This window comes from Acomys minous (genome assembly GCF_964271855.1).
Source record: "Acomys minous genome assembly, chromosome: 16".
In the NCBI taxonomy this organism is placed as follows: domain Eukaryota; kingdom Metazoa; phylum Chordata; class Mammalia; order Rodentia; family Muridae; genus Acomys; species Acomys minous.
This window is the reverse complement of record NC_140498.1, coordinates 70,885,153-70,903,021: the sequence shown is the minus strand read 5'-3', so window position 1 is coordinate 70,903,021 and position 17,869 is coordinate 70,885,153. Positions and strand designations below refer to the sequence as shown.

Genomic DNA, 17,869 nt, shown 5'->3' with positions numbered 1-17,869 from the left:
ATCACCATAACCAAGTAGGATTCATTGCAGGCATGCAGAATACACGGAAACCCACCAACATAATCCACCATATAAACAAACTGAAAGAATAAAACCACATGATCATCTCCTTATATTCAGAAAAAGCATTTGACAAAAGCCAACACTCATTCATCTTTAAAGTTTTAGAGAGTTCAGGGATAAAACACACATAGATGACATGATAAAGGCTATATACAGCAAGCTAATAGCCAGCATCAAATTAAATGGAGAGATACATAAGGAAATTCCTCTAAAATCAGGGACCAGGAAAGGCTGCCTGCTTTCTCAATATCTCTTCAATATAATTCTTGAAGTTCTATCTAGAGAAATAAGACAACAAAAGGTCAAGGGGATCCAAATGGAAAGGAAAAAGCCAAATTACCTCTGTTTGCAGATGATATGATAGTATACATAGGTGACCCCCAAAATTCCACCACAGAAGTCTGACAGCTGATAAAAACCTTCAGCACAGTGTATGGATACAAAATTAAATTTAAAAAGTCAGTAGCCTTACTGTATATAAATGACAATCAAGCAGAGGAAGAAATTAGGGAAACCGCACACTTCATGATAGCTACAAACAATATAAAATATCTAAGAGTAACTCTAACCAAGTAAGTGAAAGATTTGTTTGAAAAAAACTTCAAATCTCTGAAGGAGATTGAACATGACATCAGAGGATGGAAAGATCTCCCTGGTTCATGGATTGGGAGAATTAACATAGTAAAAATGACCATCTTAGTAAAAGCAATGTACAGATTCAATGCAATCCCTATCAAAATACCTACACAATTTTAAAGACACTGAAAGATCAATTTTCAATGTCATATGGAAAAACAACAACAACAACAACAACAACAAACAACAACAACAAACCAGAATAGGTAAAACAATCCTGTATAATAAAAGATCCTCCAGGGGAATCCCCATACCCGATCTCAAGCTGTACTATAGAGCAACAGTAATTAAAACATCGTGGTACTGGCATATCAATAGACTGGTTTATCAATGAAATCAAATCTAAGACTCAGAAATAAATCTACATACATATGGATACTTGATTTTTGACAAATAAGCCAATCTATTTATGGAAAAATGATAGCATCTTCAATAAATGGTGCTGGTCTAACTGGATGTTCACGTGTAGAAAAATGCATGTAGATCTGTATTTCTCACCATGCTCAAAACTCAAGCCCAAATGGATGAAAGACCTCAACATAAAACCAGAGACACTAAATCCTTTAGAAGAAAAAGTGGGAAAGAACCTGGAACACATTGGAACAGGAGACAACTTCTTGAACAGAACTGCAACAGCCCAAGACTTAAGGTCAACAATTAATAAATGGGACCTCATGAGGCCAAGAAGCTTTTGTAAGGCAGGAGACAGTCTCCATAGAACAAAGTCACAGCCTACATACTGGGAAAAGATCTTCACCAACCCTCCCTACACCTGACAAAGGTCTACTATCCAAAATGTATATAGAGCTCAAGAAATTAAACTCCACCTAACCAAATAACCCAATTAAATAATGGGGCTCAGAATTTAGCAGAGAATTCTCAACAAAGGAATATTGAGTGGCTGAGAAACACTTAAAGAAATGCTTAACCTCCTTACTCATCAGAGAAATGTAAATCAAAATGGCTCAGAGATTTCATCTTTTTATAAATTTTTTATTTTTAATTTTATTAATTTATTCAGACTCAGTTGTTATCCCATCACTTGTATCCTCCCATTCCTCCCTCTCTCCCACTTTCACCCTATTCCCCTCCCCTAGGTCTATGACCAAGGGGGACCTCCTTCCCCATTATATGGGTTTAGGCTATCAAATGTCATCTTAGTAGCCTGCTTATTCTTTCATTTACCACCAAGAGGAGGTGGTCAAAATGGAGCACCAGAGTTCATGTCATAGTCAGTCCCCACTCTCCACATAACTGTCCATTGGGTAGATAAGAGGGGATTTGATGTTTACTATTGTATTGTCCTTGGTTAGTGCAACAGTTTGAGCAGACTCTACTGGGCCCCGATCCACCCATCATGATGTTTTTCTTGTAGGTTTCTAGGACCCTCTGGGTCCTTCTATTTCCCCATATCTTATGGGGACTCTTACCTAGAGTCCTCGCATCTATCCCAATCTCCTTGTAAGTGAAGACTTTTGTAGGATGTGCCTTTTGGGCTAGTGCTCAATTATAAGTGAGTATATATCATATGAATCTTTCTGTTTCTGGGTTAACTCAATAAGTATGATCATTTCTAGTCCTGTTCATTTGTCCACAAATTTTGGGATTTCCTTGTTTTTGATAGCTGAGTAGTAATCCATAGTGTAAATGTACCACAGTTTCTTTATCCAGTCTTCAACTGAGGGACATTTAGGCTCTTTCCAGATTCTGGCTATTATGAGTAGGACTGCTATGAACATGGTTGAGCATGTGTCCTTGTTGTGTGGTGGAGCATTTTCTGGGTATATTCCAAGGAGTGAAATAGCTGGGTCTTGAGGAAGCCCTATTCCCAGTTTTCTGAGATAGTGCCAGATAGATTTCCAAAGTGGTTGTACAAGTTTGCATTCCTACCAGCAAGGAAGGAGAGTTCCTCTTTCTCCACATCCTCACCAGCATGTGGTGTCACTTGAATTTTTGATCTTAGTCATTCTCATGTGTGTAAGATGGAATCTCAGTCATTTTGATTTGCATTTCTCTGATAACTAAAGACATTGTGCATTTCTTTAAGTGTTTCTAAGCCATTCAATATTCCTCTGTTGAGAATTCTCTGTTTAGTTCTGAGCCCCATTTCTGAATTGGATTATTTGGTTTGGTGGTATTTAATTTCTTGAGTTCTTTATATGTTTTGGATATTAGAGCTTTGTCAGATGTAGGGTTGGTAAAGATCTTTTCCCAGTCTGTAGGCATTGATGTTCAGAATTGTGATGTCCTCGTGGTTGATTTTACTTTTGATGAGTATGAAGTGTCCTTCCTCATCCCCTTTGATTAATTTTGGTTGGAAGTCTATTTTATTAGATATTAAAATGGCTATACCAGCTTGCTTCTTGTGACCATTTGCTTGGTATATTTTTTTCCAGCCTTTTATTTTGAAATAATGTCTGTCCTTGTGGGTGAGATGTATTTCTTGAATGCAGAAGAATGTTGTATCTTGTTTATGCAGTTAGACTGTGTCTTTTTATTGGAGTGTTGAGAGCATTGATGTTCAGAGATATTAATGACAAGTGATTGTTAAGTCTCTTAATTTTTTATGTTTGTTAAGGTAGAGAGGTTGTGTGGTTGTGTTTTTGTGAATGTGTAGTTATCTATTTCCTGTGTAGTTTTGGTTGTGGCTTGTCCCTTTGGGGTGGAGTTTTCCATCTAGTAACTTCCGTAAAGCCAGATTTGGGGATAGATACGGTTTGAATTTGTTTTTGTCACGGAATACTTTGTTTTCTCCATCAATGGTTATTGATAGTTTTGCTGAGTACAGTAGTCTGGACTGGCATCTGTGGTCTCTTAGGGTTTGCAGGACCTCTTCCCAGGCCCTTCTGGCTTTTATGGTCTCTGTTGAGAAGTCGGGTGCAATTCTGGTAGGTTTGCCATTGTATGTTACCTTGCCTTTTTCTCTTGCAGCTTTTAATATTTTTCTTTGTTCTGTATATTTTGTGTTTTAATTATTATGTGTCAGGAAGATTTTCTTTCTGGTCTATTCTATTTGAGATTCTGTTGGCCTCTTTTATGTTTATATACATTTCCTTTTTTAAATTGGGGAAATTTTCTTCTATGATTTTGTTGAAGATATTTGCTGGGCCTTGGAGTTGGGTCTCTTCTCTTTTCTCAGTGCCTATTATTCTCAGGTTTTGTCTTTTCATGGCATCCTTGATTTCATCTTATACCCATCAGAATGGCTAAGATGAAAAGCTCAAGTGACAGCACATTCTGGAAAGGATGTGGAGAAAGGGGAACACTCCTTTATTGCTGGTAGTTGTGCAAACATGTACAACCACTTTGGAAAACAACCTGGAATTTTCTCAGAAAGGTGGGAATAGAGCTCCCTCAAGATTCAATTATTCTCCTCCTTGGAATATAACCAAAAGATGCTCTACCACACAATAAGGACATATGCTCAACCATGTTCATAGCAGCCTTACTCATAATACCCAGAACATGGAAACAACTTAAATGTCCCTCAGGTGATGAATGGATAAATAAACTCTGGTCATTTACATTATAGAATACTACTCAGCTATTAAAAACAAGAAAACCATGAAATTTGTGAACAAATGGATGGAACTAGAAATTATCATCTGCTGGGTTAACCCAGACCCAGGAAGACTCCATGGTATATACTCACTTATAATTGGACACTAACCCAAAAGAGATGTCCCATGAAAGTCTTTACTTACCATAAGATTTGGCATAAATGCAGAGAATTCCTATTTAGACTCTATGTGTAAGAATTATGGGAAAATGGGGAAATAGAAGAATCCAGAGGTTCCTAGAAACCTACAAGAAGAACATCATGATGGGCACATCTGGGCCTAGGGTGTGTCTATTCAATCTACTGTACTAACCAAGGACAATACATGCAGTAAACACTGAACCCCTATTCAGATCTAGCCAATGGCCGGGTCATTCTCCAATGTTGTGTGGAGAGCAGGGACTAACTGTGACACGAACTCTGGTGCCTGACATTTGACCACATCTCCTTGTTGGGGAGGCCTGGTGCCACTCAGAGAAAGGATAAGCAGGCTACCATGATGAGACTTGATAGACTGTGGCCATATGGTGGGGGAGGAGGTCCTCTTCTGTCACAGACCTAGGGGAGGGAAATAGGGTGAAAGAGAGAGGGAGGAAGGAATGGAAGGATAGAAGTAGGGGATAACAATTGAGATGTAATCAGAATAAATGAATTAAATAAAAAATTTGTACCAAAAGACACAAATTAAGCATTTTCTTTGCCTTTTTACTTCCTGTCCTAGTTTATTTTAGTCATCATCTTGACAAAGCTAAATTATAGGAGAAGAGAGTCTCCACTGAGAGATTTTCAAACTCAGATTGGTCTGTGGAATTAATGTCTGTGGGGTTTATCTCAATGATAAATTGATGTAAGTGACCTAGCTCACTATTCCATGGGCAGGTACTTCTGAGCTGTTTAAGAAAGAAAGCTACAAAGAGCATAAGAGAGCAGCATCCCCCCATGGTTTCTTACTCAGGCTCCTGCCCTGACATCTCTCAATGAGGAATTCCAACCAGTAAGATAAAATAAGACCTTTCATTCTCTAATTTGCATTGTTCACAATGTCTTGTTTTAAAGACTTGTTTTTATTTTATGTATATGGGTATTTTGCATGCATGCATGTATGCGTGCCTCATGCAGGAGGAGTCAAGAAGAAGAAAATGTTAGATTCCAGAGGAGTGGAGTTAGAGATGATGTTAGCTGCTATGTGGTTTATGGGAGCCAAGCTCAGGTTCCCTGTAAGAGAAATTAGTATTCTGAGCCATCTTGTGAGCTCCTTTGTTCAGAATGGTTTATCACAGCAACAGAGAGGAAACCAGACCATGATTGTAACAGAAACAAAACAAAACAAAGCTAGACAAAGCAAACTTTCTGCTAAGTTTCATTTGTGATGTTTTTAAGTATGAAAACAAAAGTTGCCAGTGAGTTGACTCAGTAGGTAAAGGCATCTGCCACACAAACTCAGAGACCTACAGAATATAGCATTTAAAGATTTTTTTTATTATTCTAAAGATTCTTTGGCAACAAGACAAGTTAACTCCTGGCAACACCCATCCTACCTCAAAGAAGGTGATGAGCATTATGGAGATGGCCTTAAATGTGGCAAACAAGCCACTGGAGAAAATGCTCTTGTTTCTGCCACAGACAGAATTCTGCCTAAAAAAGGGCAAGCTCAGATGCAGGCAGAGCAGACAGCCAAACTCAGCCAAGACAGGGTAAGCAAGTCCTCAGTAGTTCATGTCTCTCAAATATGTCTGTCAGATATATTGGGCCAGAAGGCTGAAGATGATGCTTCAACATTATAGAGAGTGTTGGGTGATGTTAAGGCAGTAAACTGTCTCTGTCAGGTTTTGATTTGGAAGCTGCTAACCTGCACTTCTTGTTCACTAAGGTATCTAAGTTTTGTCCTTTCTTAAGTCTCTGATGGGGTTGAAGATGAGATAGTTTAGTCTTACAATTAAGCTTAGTTGGTTAGGGGTTAAGATGTTTTTAGATCTACATAGATGTTTTACATTAATAGAGATGAGATATGATAGATATTGCTTTTCATTCAGAATTTTATACTCAACAAGATAAGAAAGATGTTTGTTTCAAGTTTACCAAATACAAATACTATGAATGTAACATTTATATAAGTACTGATAGCGTTGTGGTTCTTTCTGCTGTATGTAGGTTATTTTATTTATGTGTAATATTATAAATGTGTATGTCAAAAGAGAAACTCACTAAAAAGTGGAAAATAAGAGAGAATCAACTCTCCTTGTAATTCTCTGACCTTCATGTTTACGTCACCACTGCACATCACTGCAACACACACACACACACACACACACACACACACACACACACACACACAAATTTAAACACAGGTTCCAGAGGCAGTATTGTGTTTTGCTAGAATATGTACTGGAAAAAAATCAAACAAACTTTCTTTTGAGCCTCACAAATCTTAACAACACATCCTCAACATGAGAACAAATATGCTAGAGGGCACCAAAATCAGAAGCCCCAAAGAAAATAATCCTAAAACCGGAGACCTTTTACCCAACATCCGGCCTTTCCAATTGCAGGCTTTAAGCCAGTTTTGGCAACTGCAACAAGCCAGGTTGGGAGCTCAGTCAACACTTACGTTGCGGTATGAAAGGATATTTCCCACGAAAGGCAGTGGTTTGGGTCCAGAAATCCCCAAATTCTTAAAATGTCCATGTGTATAGGTTCCATACCTGTAAAGTGAGATATTAAGTTCTTAGGGACTGTCACTGTGTGTCACGTGGGCCTACCAGTCACAGACACAGGGATTCTAACATTCCCGCTGGAATGGGGGATAACATGTGTGCAACACGCAACAAGAAAAACTTCAACAGCAACAACTACTTTTGATCTTCATTTTTACCCTCTCCTTTTCTGAGAGACTCACCAAATCCACAATGGTTAAATAAAACGTATCTGAATGTCTTTTTGGCTCTAGTCCTAAAGTAAATTATTTATAAATATCCCCAACTTCACTGTTAATATGATGAGATTCACTCTAGAAAACTTCTACTTAATTTCATGTTTTTTATCACTTATGAAGTTGATTGGATGCCAATGGGTGTCTGTCCCTCTAGTGACCTTCAGTGGGGGCTGCAACCCCCAATGTACCTGAGAAGTGTAGGATAGATTAAGCTTTGTCGCAGGTGGAAGCAGTCTTGACGGGCTTTACCCTTGGGGCACACCATGAATACCTTGTGAGAGACTGTTTGGAGCCTTCCTGGGCTTGGAATTCAGGAAGCCTACCTAGGAACCCCACCGTGGCTATTGTTTTCCTAATTGACCCTCGAAGGGAGAAGGGACCTCCCTTTGCATATGACTGGGAAGAGGTAGAAGGGAAGAGGAAGAAGGCACGGAGAGAGAGAAAAGGACCGGACCAGCTCGTGGGACTGAGACACCTAAGGACCCGTCCTGCCGAACGGATTCCAGGAGGTTTTAATCTTCTGTCCCTTTAACCTTTTTTTCCTTCTTGTATATGCTAGTTGGGTTGTATAATAAAGTTTAATTGTTAATAAACTGAGCCAACATCTGGCGCCCAACGTGGGGCCCGATGGGTTCCACAATCCCTAATGATATGAGGGAAGATTCAGTATTCCACGGGATAAAAATGTTGTTTCAGGGTATTGGCAAAATTGCAACTGCTGTTGCAAAACTCTTTCCTGCATTATACTTAGAGGGAATTCTTTGTTTTCTCATTGTCCTTTTATTACAATATTTCATACTTAGAAGGATTAGAAGACAGGCTAATGACATAGAAAAGCCGAAAGGGTCAGTAAGTTCTATCCTTTTGGAAAAGATTGCAGATTTGACTGGACAGATAAAAAGGCTGAGGTATAAAAATGAAGGGATGGGAAAACGGATAGAATTTTTGGCATTTGGTAATGATGAAGGGACGTCAGCTGCGGAGAGACATTGGATAATAGAAAAAACTGAAGAATTGGGGCAACCAATATTCTTCAAGGACTTGGAAAGTATGAAATGGAAACCTGCAGTAGTTTTGAGATGGGGTCGTGGGTATGCGTATGTTTCCACAGGGAGTGAAAATATATGGCTACCAACTAAACTTATAAAGATTAAATCTGACCATATAACAAGTGAATCTTAAGAGCTACCTGGTTCTTAACAGCTTGACATTGTTCCTTACAGCTTGGAGAACTAATGCCCTCTTCTGTCCTATTGGTGTATATGCAGGTAGAGCCCTGTATTTGCAAAAAGCAGGACAATGCTGAAGACAACAGGCAGCATGGGTGATTTAACCCCAAAAGCATGCCTCTGGCACCTCGAGCAAGATGCCTCAAATGATGTTCCCTTGAAAATTATATATGTACTAACATACCTGTACTAATGATTTATAAAGTCTGCTTACTTTCAGAACAATTATGAAGATCGAACTTCTGCCTCTGACACTACTGCTTCTTCCAGAAATTGCATGCATATTAACAATAAATCGGCTAGCCGAAAGGATCGATCCCAAAAGGACTGGACAAAAAACAGCTAGCTTTTCCAGCGCTTGGCCAATATATTATTTTTCTTGGGTACCCGAAAAATATTTTTCTCTTAAACAGCATCAAGTAATTTTGAGAACACGACGCCCCCATTCCCAGTAGGTGGGATGTGTGTTTTTGGTGGGTTACCAATGCTCATCTTTGCCTAACGGGGTTATTTACAATTAATAAAAGTTCATTTGGGGATTTCTTTCTTCTATCTTTCTTTCTCTCTTACTTTCTATCCCTTTTAATATTAAGAAAAAGGGGGGAAGGAAGGGAGGATACAGGATTGTAGAATAAAAGGTAGATTATTGAATCTACTAACTTAAAAAATTCTACATTGGTATTGTAGATTGATGGAAATTTAAGACTTTTAATTGATGGAAATTTAAGACTTCAACTTTTGCTTCACATTGATATGAACTTAAATTGTATATTCCATTCATTTTTGCCTTATGTATTGTATGTTATATGTTGACAAAATATTGTATATTGTATGTCAGAAATTTACGTTCTTTTTGTTCAATGTTTATTTGATGTATTATTCTAATGTCTTATAAAAAACTGTTTGGAATCATCGGGGATAAAAGTTGGTATTTAGTTACGTAGAAATCCTATTAGATACTCACTTTGTTATAGAGCAGGTTTGTTTAATAGCTTGTCTATGTCTTCAAAGGAATAGATTGATAACTGTAAAAATAGATAGATTTGCTCTTCAAACTCTTCAGAGATCCACAGAATATGGCATTTAATGATGAGGGCTTTCCTGACAGAGAGAGACATCCGCTCCTGGCCGCCTCTCCATTTACATCATTGAAGATGGGGGCTTCAAGAGACGCTGGTGACAGAATGGTCACTAGACGAAAAAACTGCTCTGCTACTGCTCTTATCTCTACGGCTGATGACAGGCTGACTGTCTGCAACGATCAACAATGATGCTGGAAAGATGACTGTCCAGCTTTAAAGAAAATAGATGGACCAGACCGTCGGATTTCCTGCTTCAAAAAGCAGTTCGTTGGATGTTTTGGGCCGAAAGGCTGAAGACTGATTGCCCCAATGAAGGAGAGAATTCGGTGACTATCCAGGCAGTCTGCTCTCTCTGTACTCTGCAACTTGGAAGTTGCCTGCCAGCACTTCCTTTATTAGATAGATTTTCCTTCTTGGGTCTCTGATGGGATTGAAGACTAGATAGCCACAGTGTTACTAGAAGCTTTAGTAGATTAATAATTACAATTTCTCATGAAAGAAAAAGACTCTCTTTGGTAGGATAGTGGTATACTTTCCCTTAGGATAACAAGTATAAAAGGACTTTGTTATGTTCTTGATTCCTGATGAGTATGTATATATGTATATATGTATATATGTGTATATAGTTCTTAATTTTTTAGAGAAGGGTGAAGTGTAGGATAGATTAAGCTTTGTCGCAGGTGGAAGCAGTCTTGACGGGCTTTACCCTTGGGGCACACCATGAATACCTTGTGAGAGACTGTTTGGAGCCTTCCTGGGCTTGGAATTCAGGAAGCCTACCTAGGAACCCCACCGTGGCTATTGTTTTCCTAATTGACCCTCGAAGGGAGAAGGGACCTCCCTTTGCATATGACTGGGAAGAGGTAGAAGGGAAGAGGAAGAAGGCACGGAGAGAGAGAAAAGGACCGGACCAGCTCGTGGGACTGAGACACCTAAGGACCCGTCCTGCCGAACGGATTCCAGGAGGTTTTAATCTTCTGTCCCTTTAACCTTTTTTTCCTTCTTGTATATGCTAGTTGGGTTGTATAATAAAGTTTAATTGTTAATAAACTGAGCCAACAGAGAAGTCTTCCTTGTGAGTAATATTTTCTTATTTCACCCCAACTCAGGGGTTCTGACCCTTTTTTTTAATGTTGCCACCCTTTAATACAGTTCCTCATGCTCTGGTGACCTCTAACTATAGAATTATTTTCATAGTTATTTCATAACTGTACTTTGCTACTGTTATGAATCAATTTGTAAGTATCAGAAGTGCAGCATATCTGATATGTGGCCCCATGAAAGGGTCTAGATCCACAAGTTGAGAACTGCTGTCCTAACTCATACCTGGATAGAATTTATTTCATCACTGCCCCATTTGCTTCCTTATCCACCTACACTAAGAGATTAACATAACCTGATGGACAAGCCAGCAAAACCTGTTAAATTATAAAAACGTGCTCAGTAAGTTTATCTCAAAGCATACATACAATCTATCCTATGCATTTGTTCATGCCTTAGGCATGCACTTATGAACAGATAAAGTTACTTTACACACAGCTCTTGTTACAAACACTGAGAGCAACAGCCCCACTTTAACCTTCTGAATAGAAGACTGCTGGTCTTATCTCATAGAAGTTTTAGGATCAAGAGAAAGGAAATCTTTTCAACTAATTGCAAAACATGATAAGATGGAAAAAGATGTTGCCACAATACCACAAATGTGTAGCCTTCCCTTAAAAAATGTTTGATATTTCTCTTTTCACATCACCATGAGTATCTTTTATTAATGTAAAATCATAACAGAAGTTAAATGTGATGTGTTTGGTGAGGGGGAGCATCTACTATCCATAGACTCATATATATTCTCTGTCTCTCTGCCTCTCTCTCTGTCTCTTTCTGTCTGTCTGTCTGTCTGTCTGTCTGTCTCTCTCTCTCTCTCTCTCTCTCTCTCTCTCTCTCTGTCTCTCTCTCTGTCTCTCTCTGTCTCTGTCTCTCTGTCTCTGTCTCTCTCTCTCTCTCTCTCTCTCTCTCTCTCTCTCTCTCTCTCTCTCTCTCACACACACACACACACACACACACCAGTAGAATCAGTTGTCCTTGGTGGTTACATTTATAGTCCTGGAACTCGGGATAACCTCTTTCTTACCGTGTACCATTAAGAAGTCATCCCAACATAGAAAGGAAGTATTGAAATAGATGTTTTGATCAATGCTTCCAGTGGAATTTAGAAACTATATAAATAGGTCTGCGTATTATATAGAACATCTGTGCTTGGGGAGGCAGAGAGCTACAGGGTTGAGTAACAACAAAAAAAAAAAGAGTGAATCTAGGCCTATCATAGAGCCTGTGGTATACTAGGGACATTGTATAAATGGTCTTAGAAATTGGACAAGGGAGCACAAACTAACCATGTGAACACAAAGCAACACTACATGTCTCCTGCATCAGAGAAGACAGAGTAGAAGACAGCACAAGAGCTCCTCCAATCCCCATGGTCCGGAAACCTTGCAGAAGGAGTTTCTCATCAAACCCAGGGGCCAGTCATTTGTGACCTGCTTCTGCTGAGCCTCGGTTGATTTATCTGGGGAAACACTGAGGCTCAATCAGAGGACAACCCAATCCTAACTGAGGTCACTCAGTCTTCTTATCCACAGAAAGTGGAGCTAAGTAGAAGAGGAATGTATACGTATCTCCTTGGAGGGATTTGCCTAAGACTGAAAGCAACACCTTAGGTCTTTATAGCATTCCACACCCAAGCAATGTCCCTTTTATTTTCCCTTTGGAATTTTCAAGCTGGTAAGAGGGAGAAATGTCTTATTCATGCTCCCCAAGTCATAACCACTGAGGAGAGGATCCTGGGCAGTTTACTCACAGGTAGAGGAGCACCAGGCTGGCAACCAGGAGCATCCAGGTTTCCATGGCAAAGTTTGGGATCAGGTCCATTGTTGCTTTCTTTAATCAAGTCTTTCTTTTGTGCTTTACTCTCAGCTGTGTATACTGCACCTTCCAGGTTGAGCCTGCTGATCTCCCCTCCCTGCCTTGCTGTGATTCAGGGAGGCCAGCCTGCAGTGCTTAAGTACTGGAAAAGAGGGTGGGGCTGGCCTTATGTTCAGCAGAAACACTACTTGGCCCTACCTACAGTTCCAAGAGTTCTGTGCACTTTCTACCTTGCCAGTTGGCACAGAACCATGGGTGTGACCACTTTGATAATTGAATTCCTTTGGTAGAAATATCAACAAAAATACAAGCTGTGTTATCATTGGATCCAAAGGTTGTTGCTTCTTATCATAAACTTGACTGAAGTTATTGACTTTAAGCTCTTCTAGTCTGTCCTTTTGCCCAGGGGTGCTTTTATTTTGCAAGACTTGAGATTTATGTGAGCTACACTTAGACGTTTTTTATTTATTTATTTATATTTTTTAATTTTTTATTAATTTATTCTTGTTACATCTCAATGGTTATCCAATCCCTGTATCCTCACATTCTTCCCTCCCTCCCATTTTTCCCTTATTCCCCTCCCTTATGACTGTTCCTGAGGGGGATTTCCTCCCCCTGTATATGCTGATAGGGTATCCAGTCTCTTCTCAGTAACCTGCTGTCCTTCCTCTGAGTGCCACCACGTCTCCCCCTCCAGGGGACATGGTCAAATATGAGGCACCAGAGTACGTGAGAAAGTCATATCCCACTCTCCACTCAATTGTGGAGAATGTTCTGTCCATTGGCTAGATCTGGGTAGGGGTTTAAAGTTTACCGCCTGTATTGTCCTTGGCTGGTGCCTTAGTTTGAGTGGGACTCCTGTGCCCAAATCTGCCTATCATAATGTTCTACTTGTAGGTTTCTAGAACACTCTGGATCCTTCTACTTTGCTATTCTCCCCTGCTTCTCTCATCCAGAGTCTCAATGGGATGTCCTCCCCTCTGTCTCAGTTTCCTGGTAAGTGAAGGCATCATGGGACATGCCCCTTGGGGTAGTATGCAGATATAAGTGAGTATATACCATTTGAGTCTTTCTGCCTCTGGCTTAACTCACTCATTATGATAATTTCTAGCTCAATCCATTTGTCCACAAATTTCTGGAGTTTCTTGTTTCTAATATCTGAGTAGAATTCCATAGTGTATATGTACCACAGTTTCTTTATCCATTCTTCTACTGAGGGACACTTAGCCTGTTTCCATGTTCTGGCTATTATGAATAAGGCTGCTATGAACATGGTTGAATAAATTTTCTTGTTGTGTGCTGGAGCATCTTCTGGGTATATTCCAAAGGCTGGGAAAAGATCTTCACCAACCCTACATCTGAGAAAGGTCTAATATCCAAAATATATAAAGAACTCAAGAAATTAAATACCACCAAACCAAATAACCCAATTGAGAAATGGGGCTTGGAACTAAACAGAGAATTCTCAACAGAGGAATATCAAATGGCTGAGAAACACTTAAAGAAATGTTCAACCTCCTTAGTCATCAGGGAAATGCAAATCAAAACAACTCTAAGATTCCATCTTACACCCATCAGAATGGCTAAGATAAAAAATTCAAGTGACACCACATGCTGGCGAGGATGTGGGGAGAGAGGAACACTCCTTCATTGCAGGTGGGTATGTAAACAACCACTTTGGAAATCTATCTGGTGGTATCTCAGAAAACTGGGAATAGGGCTTCCTCAAGACCCAGCTATTCCACTCCTTGGAATATACCCAGAAGATGCTCCAGCACACCACAAGAAGTTTTTTTTTTATTTACCCCCTTCTACCTACAATATCCTCTGTCTCAAAGAATGCTCTTATTCGTTCTTCAGAACTCATTGTTTTAAATTCCATCTAGGAGAATCCTTCCTCACTGACCTGAAAAATAAAAATGATTAGTGTCTTGGACATAGTTTGTTATGTCCAGGAAACAATTGTAATTTTGTTTTTCTGAGAACATTATTGGTTTTCATTACCATGTCATAAAATTATTATGACTATCTTTTATGCCTCCAGTTCCTAATAGAATGCTTTAAAATAGTTGGCCTCTGGAAAGTTCAGATAAAGTTGTCTTCTCTGTGTCCATTTCCTATAAATTAACCACTTCATGTTCCTGGGTCAAAAAGATGCAGGCTGGTCTGGCATGGAGCTGATTGCTCTATCCCATGGAGCTGGAGAGATGTCTCTAGAACTTAGAGCAGTGTCTGTTCTGCTAAAGGACCAGGGTTCAATTCTTGGGATCCACATGGTGGTTTACAGCCTTCTGAATTTGACCTTCAGTGGATTCAACTCCATGGGCACTGCACTCATGTGATGTGCAGACATACATGCAGCCAAAACACCCATACAGATAACATAAAATAACTAAAAAAAAAAACCGTTTGTGTGTGTGTGTGTGTGTGTGTGTGTGTGTGTGTGTGTGTTTGTGTGTATGTGCACAATTGTAGGAGTGACTTACTAGGGATTATGCAAATCTCTGTTAGACATACAGATAGGGAAAGATGTCACAGACAGAAGACAAAGATAGAAAACACCTGGCTTTGATCCTCACTCTTCGGACTTGAAACAATGGCCTGGCAGGCTTTACAACAAGTTACAAGATGGGGCTGGATAAGTTTGCCTAAAGTTGTGCACCTTTCAGGCTCCCTTTCTTTGTTTAAATTAACTAACCATTTTTAAAATTTTTATTAATTTATTCTTGTTACATCTTAATGGTTATCCCATCCCTTGTATCCTCCCATTCTTCCCTCCCTCCCATTTTCCCCTTATTCCCCATCCCCTATGACTGTTCCTGAGGGGGATTTCCCCCCCCTGTATATGCTCATAGGGTATCAAGCCTCTTCTTGGTAACCTGCTATCCTTCCTCTGAGTGCGACCAGGTCTCCCCCTCCAGGGGACATGGTCAAAGGTGAGGCACCAGAGTTCGTGTGAAAGTCATACCCCACTCTCCACTCAATTGTGGACCAGATCTAGCCAATGGGCAGAAAATTAACTAATCTTAAACTAGGGGAAGAACCCAGTTCCAGCCTACCCACAGCCCTTAAAGCCCCAAGCTCTCCAGAAGGCGCTGGACTTCAACTTCCTCCATCCCCTTCTGTTTCCTGGGTTCTTTCTCCATCTGTGCTTTGCTGTAGGCATGCTTCTCTACCTTCAGTAGTAGAACTTATCAACTATTGGCTCCACCTTCTGTGCTACTTGTTGTGCTGCAAATCCACCCGCATTTTAATTCTTTAAGTGGCAGGAAGAACAAAGCTGATCTAGAACCACTGATGGTATTAGTGGTGCATGTGAGTATGGATGTGTGCCTGTATGTATCTGTGCATGTGGAGGCTGGAGGTACAAAGCAGGTATCTGCCTCAGACACAACCCATGTTATGTATTGGGTCAATTGTTACAGTAATTTGTATCTGTTTAGCTTACAAAGCAAATAACTGACACAGGGAGACTGAAATGGGCAGAGTCTAAACTGATTCTAATCTGCTTGTAAACTAAACAAACAATGCTAAACCTTACGACATACATATATTCCAAGCAGTTGCCACTGTGACCTCTGGGCCAGACCTCCTCATCAAGTCCCCTTCTCCCTTCTCCTCCAAGTGGCAAAATCTTTTTTCTTCTCCAGGAAGTCCCACCTTTCACTTCCTGTCCTTCTGCCCAGGTGACTGGCTAAACAGCGCTTTATTGAAGGTTGATACATTCACTCAGCATTCCGCCACAATTCCCCCTATTAGCCTAATTAAAAAAAAACCTTTTACCTATACATTATGTCATTACACCAATATACAACACACACACACATCACAAAACAATTGTTATATTTATGTTATACTCATAATGTTTCACTTTCTTCTATATCATCAGAGACTTCAGAAGGAATAAAATTAATTAACTGAATAAATAGAAGTACAGGTTAGCCAGCTTCACTACCAGAACAGTCACTCGAAGCTTTCTAACATGTTTGAGTGCCATCTTCAGCCTTCTGTCCCACTTTATCTGACAGACATGTTTGTGAAGCAGGGACTATTGGGGACTTGCTTGCCCTGTCTTGGCAGAGTTAGGCCGTCAACTCCACCTGCATCCGAGTTTGCCCATTTCAGCCAGAATTCTGTCTGTGGCAGAAAACAAGGACATTTTTCTCCCAATGGCTGGTTTGCCACATCTGAAGCCATCTCCATATGGAGGTTCCTAAATGCTCATTACCTTCTTTGAGGCAGGCTGGGTGTTGCTAGGAGTCAGCCTGTCTCATTTTCAAAGAATCCTCAAAACAAATAAAATTCCATTAAATGACATATTCTGTAGGTCTCTGAGGTTTTTGTACTTAATCTAAATGTTTTCCCTTATCTCTCTGTTAAACTTAACATGTATAGTCTTGTGATAAAATTGAATAGTACAATGAATTAAAAACAAACCTATTTTGCATCAATATCTAATATCCTATAAAAATGAATTAAAATTAGCCTCGTGAGTAACAATCAAGGCCTTAAGTTGAAGAGTAGATTCAAAAATCTACCTTTTGTCCTATCATTCCTAGATATTTTTATATTCTCAGAGAAAAAAATCCCTAAGTTCAACCTCGTTCTTTCTCTGAACAAAGCTAGTAATAACACAATCAATTTTCAAAGAAGATAAACATCCATAGCCCAAAATTTTACTCAACCCCCCTTTAAGAGAAATGGGATGATGTTCTCTTTTTAAAGCTTCTTCAGGCTGATTTGGTTCTTCAGGCTAATAGTTTGTCAATCTTATTGATTTTATCAAAGACCCAGCTCTTGGCTTTGTTGATTCTTTGAATTGTTTTGTTTGTTTCCAATTTGTTCATTTTTAGCCCCAGGTTTGACGATTTCCAGCCATCTACTCTTCTTGGGAGTTTATACGTTTTTTCCTCCAGAACTTTCAGGTGTGATGTTACATTGCTAGTATGGGATCTCTCCACTTTCTTTATAAAGGCACTTAGTGCTATGAACCTTCCTCTTATCACTGCTATTATTGTATCCCATAGGTTTTGGTATGTTATGCCTTCAGCTTAATTGAATTCTAGGAAGTTTTTAATTCTCTTTTTATTTTGTCTCTTAGCCAAATGTCATTGAGTAGGGAGATTTTCAGTTTCCATGAGTTTGTAGGCTTCAGTTGTTTCTTTTGTTGCTGAATTCTAGCTTTAATCCATGGTGGTCTGATAAAATGGAAGGGATTATTTTGATTTTCTTGTATCTGTTGATGTTTGCTTTGTGACCATGTGCAAACATCTGAGTTTGCTTTTGTTGGATAGGTCTTTTGTCCTTTGGTTTCTCTTTCTTCTTCGGTCTTCTGGTCATTGTGGCCTGAAGTTTTGGCAGTTGGAATGACCTCTGTTCCAGCAGGGAGTGTTCACCCAAGTTGGAGAGGGAGATAGGGTCATGGGGAGTGCATTAGGGATTGAAGATA

The 17,869-nt window shown here is 39.6% G+C and overlaps 1 protein-coding gene across 2 annotated transcripts in view; it reads right to left on the bottom strand.

The window, feature by feature from the left end:
• The window catches only part of LOC311586487 (cytochrome P450 3A9-like), a 44,964-nt gene extending 32,448 nt beyond the window's left edge, over positions 1–12,516 (bottom strand). For both annotated transcript variants that reach the window (XM_084762542.1, XM_084762543.1), the window contains exons 1-2: positions 12,356–12,516; positions 6,867–6,960 (exon numbers count right to left, since the gene is read on the bottom strand). In XM_084762542.1, the coding sequence (XP_084618668.1) occupies positions 6,867–6,960; positions 12,356–12,426 (165 nt within the window). In that variant the 5' untranslated portion in view covers positions 12,427–12,516. The remainder of the gene's footprint in view (positions 1–6,866; positions 6,961–12,355) is intronic.
• Positions 12,517–17,869: the final 5,353 nt, after the last annotated feature.